General features: G+C 41.1%; 1 protein-coding gene across 1 annotated transcript; it reads right to left on the bottom strand.

The window, feature by feature from the left end:
- Positions 1 to 434: 434 nt before the first annotated feature.
- RPL6 (ribosomal protein L6) lies at positions 435 to 3,905 on the bottom strand. The gene is given in 7 exon segments (XM_017847106.1): positions 435 to 618; positions 1,096 to 1,280; positions 1,539 to 1,587; positions 1,993 to 2,136; positions 3,488 to 3,586; positions 3,670 to 3,827; positions 3,830 to 3,905. Coding segments are annotated over 7 exon segments (864 nt in total). The 3' UTR covers positions 435 to 465.
- Between the last annotated feature and the right edge of the window lie 315 nt (positions 3,906 to 4,220).

Genomic DNA, 4,220 nt, shown 5'->3' with positions numbered 1-4,220 from the left:
TGATAAATGTGTCCATGAACTGCCACTGCACTGGCCTGGGAAACAGAACACGGCCTCATGATTATTGGGGAGGAGTTGAAAATTGAGCATAAGAGGGAGAAATGGGAGTTTGTTGTCGAAGTCAGCAGTTATTCTCTTCTCTCATCCATGTAGTTTAGCACTGACTTCTTCAGGGCCGAGTGGGAAAATGCCACCACCTTACCTTGGTAGAAGGTGGATGACAAAGTTATTAGCCAGGCACCAAGAACGAATCTGAAGCCAAGAACACCAATGCAAAGCCAACAAGCAAGCTCTCTTGTAGACACCCCCTCCCTTCCAATCCCATTCTCTACAAAGGAAATCCCCAGGTGACCTAGCATGGTCAGACTACACCTTTAGGCAGGTAAGAATTTTTTTAAAAAACCAAAAATTTACAAGAGACACAAACAAAATGTAGTTAGCTATTTAATGAGGTTCTTAAGACATTTAGAACACCAATTTGTGAGGATAAATTCCATTCGTCAGGGCAAAAACAGACCGCAGGTAGCCCTGGAGCTGAGGAACAGCTTTGATTTTTGGTAGAATTTGTGAGTCCACAGCTTTCTGATCAATCTTGCGCTGCTCTGTAATCTCGTATTTCTAAATAAAGAGAAAGTTAAACATTTTAAAACAGGCACATATCAAATTACTTGTAGGTCAACTAAGGAGTCCTGTCTCACAAGTACTAATCTCCAAGAATACTTAGAAAACATTAAAGACAATTTTGACAATCCTTTCCTTGGAATGCTGTGAAATACAACCCATTTTTTATGTAATAAAAACAGCTCTTAAGCTTTTGTATACTTTAGTACACATCAAGGATAAGTAAGGGCACATTCCCAATAGCAGTTAATTCCCACACAATTCCACCAAACTTCAGAATTCGAAGTTGAGCTCCCAGACTGCTAAAAGAACTACTCAATTTAAAAGAATCTGGAATACTAAGTATCTCCCGGTATTCTTCATTATTTAACCTTTCATTTTTCTTCTTTTTGTGTAACAATGCTTAGGCCTGTTTCTTTTCACTCCCAGGAAGAAGGGCCAGTGCTAACACAGGAGAGACAAGTAGAAACTTACCTCTTTCTCTGTGTCGAAGATCTCACCTTCCTGGTGTCTGGGCTTCCGCAACTTCTTCTTCTTGAAGTAAGCATCAGTAAGATGTTTTGGGATTTTGACATTGCTGATATCGATTTTGGTTGAGGTGGCAATGACAAATTTCTGGTGTGTTCGTCGTAGAGGAACTCGATTGAGGACCAGAGGTCCTAAGGGGGAAAATTAATTTAGCAAGGAAAAGGGGGAACAATCATCATCCCGCAATTTAGGTGACCATTACTTGTTATGTTGCTACACAAAAAAGACCACCTGTCTAACCCACATGCACACAAGGCAATGAAATGGGCCTCAGACACTTGTGGCATTAGAAAGTGTCTACCATGTAGGCAGTAGCAAACAAACGTGTATATTGCAAGCATTTAAAAATGGAAGTTTCACAGAACATCACAATCCAAGGATTTTCTTACCAGTCACAAGTAACAAGCCACTAGCCAGCTGCTTCAAGAAAACCACCCTCTGTAAGTCAAAAAAGAAAATAATTAGCTTTCTGCAATTAAAAGCTGATTTCTGAATTCATAAAACCACAAGCATCTAAATTTGGGTAAAGGAAATTTCTACATGTATATGTACATAGCTCAGCAGTTCTGGAAGCAACCACAGCAAGCTACTAAGGTAGTACTCCAGGCATAAATACATTTTTGAGCAAATGAACATGTATAACATAATCAACAGCAGGAAATGGCTAATAAATCACCATGGATTAAACTTGTTATTTGCAACAAATAAGTTGTATCTTGCAGATCATTTCCCCTTGCCCCAAACACAGGAAAATAAAGGAAAACTACACCTAGCATGCAAACGCATTGCCACTAGGAACCCCAGGCAGCTGCAGTGAAGCTCCTCAAGCACAGAAACTCTCACCTTGCCCCTGTGGCGTCCAGTGAGGATGATCAGAATGGTCCCGGGGGTAATGCTGGCTCGCAGTTTTCTCACGTGCTGACTGAAGGGTTTTTTGCCGTGGCTCAACAGCTTTCGAGGCACATCTTCAGTAGGATAATATCTAGGCTGGGGAGAGTCCATAGATCCAACTTATTTAAATAAGCCATTCAGATTGGTAGAAGTGAGCTATGTCAGCCAAACTTCTGCTATAGTCTTTTTATTTATTTTGAAGTATAACATTTACACGATTCCATTTTCATTTCTGCTAAGTAGATTTTAAACTTGGAAAAGGTCAATTATGGTTCTGCATCCTGTGTGCAAAACAGGACAGAAACCATTTAATGAATGAGCTGTGTGTTCAAGCAAATAAAGCATCAAGCAAGTCACCTTTGTAATCTTGAGCAAAAACTAAACCCGAGATTACACGTGTGACATGCCACATTTTGCAGATTAGGGATACACGGCTTGTTTTCCAGTTCAAGTAAAGTGTGTTAATATCCTAGCCACTTCATCTGATCCTCACAGCAACAAGTCTTACTCCCACTTCATGCACAAAGGAAAACAAATTGCATAAAACCAGACAGTAGGACTGGCAGATCATTTGTTGCAAAAGTTAGACACCATGCAAGGGCCATTAAAGATGTAACTACAAATAACTCACAATAAACTATTTCTAACTATACCATATCATTAGTGCAGTCTCACTTTCACCACAAACATGATCACCTAATAGGAAAACAAGTTCACGAGACAACTGTCAACTTCCCTCTCATGCAGTAATCTTCAGCTGTGAAACTGTATGGTGTAACTTACTTAGGAATGTTCCCATAATGAAAATCACAGAGCAAATCCTGAGACTACATTGGGTCTTGTGTGTGGTAAAGGGGGCCAAGAAACACTGCTCTAGTGGGAAATGTTCTATACAACAGGCTATATATTATTTCATTTAATCTCCATAATAACTTTTTGACGTAAACCCTCATTCCCATCTTATTTTTTTTGAGATGGAGTCTTCCTCTGTCGTCCAGGTTGGAGTGCAGTAGTGCAACCTCTGCCTCCCGGGTTCAAGAGATTCTCCTGCCTCAGCCTCCAGAGTAGCTGGGACTACAGACACGCAACCGGCTAATTTGTGTATTTTTAGTAGACATGTGGTTTCACCATGTTGGCCAGGCTGGTCTTGAACTCCTGACCTCAGGTGATCTGCTCGCCTCAGCCTCCCACAGTGCTGGGATTACAGGCATGAGCCACCATGCCCAGCCTCATTCCCATTTTATACGCAAAGGAACAAAGCACAGAAGAGTAACTTAAATTATTTAAGACTAATAGTAAATGTTGAAGCCAAGTTGCAAACCCAGAGCCCTTTATTTTCTATCAGAAATTCTCTGGTATGCAGAAACTTACAGTATCAAAGTATTCAAAAACACCTTCAGTATTCAAGCACAAACTGAAAATCCAATCTACAGTCCCCATATCTTACCATTTTGCGAAGTTTAACCACCCGGGTACCGCCGTTCTTGTCACCACCAACTGGTTTTGTAAGAGTTGCAAGAACCTTCTCCTTCTTTTTCTTTTCAACCTGCAAGGACACAAATGCATCAACAATAAGAGAATGCCAATTAAGGGTAAGACACAATGGTCAGTGGTCCCCTCTTCCCTTACCTTGGATTTAGCGGCTGAGTACTTCCTCTTGTACATGGCCTTTCTGGAATACATGGCAGATCGGGAATACCTGCCAATTCCTCTGACAAGGACAGGGTTGCGGCTGCAATGGGGCTTCCCCTTCTTGGGCTTCTTAGCCTTGAGGTTACCCTTTTCACCTTGCCACCAGCATCAGCCTTCTTGGCTTCGGGTTTCTTCTCTTTAGTATCCGGCTTCTCAACTTTTTCACCCGCCATCTACAAATATTTTTTGTAGACAAAAAAGGCATTTCAACTCTTAACAAGACAATGACGACCTGTACATGAATGGGCTGAGCTTCCCAGACTACAATCCCTTCCCCAGTAAGATACAGGCCTTCAACTCTACCCATTCTACTCCAACCTTCACTATGTCTCATTTGGGGGTTGTCTCCCCAATACACTATAAACTATTCTCTTGAGGATTTGAAACTATCTCACACCTATTAGGTTTTTGCCAAATACTGAGCAGTCAGAAGTCTGTACAACCATCATTTTTTTATCACTGTTTTGCTAATTAGAAAACTTAGATGC

This window comes from Rhinopithecus bieti, unplaced genomic scaffold (assembly GCF_001698545.2).
Source record: "Rhinopithecus bieti isolate Rb0 unplaced genomic scaffold, ASM169854v2 scaffold_947, whole genome shotgun sequence".
NCBI lineage: Eukaryota > Metazoa > Chordata > Mammalia > Primates > Cercopithecidae > Rhinopithecus > Rhinopithecus bieti.
Note: the sequence above shows the minus strand (reverse complement) of the source record. Positions and strands in the feature narration are given on the sequence as shown.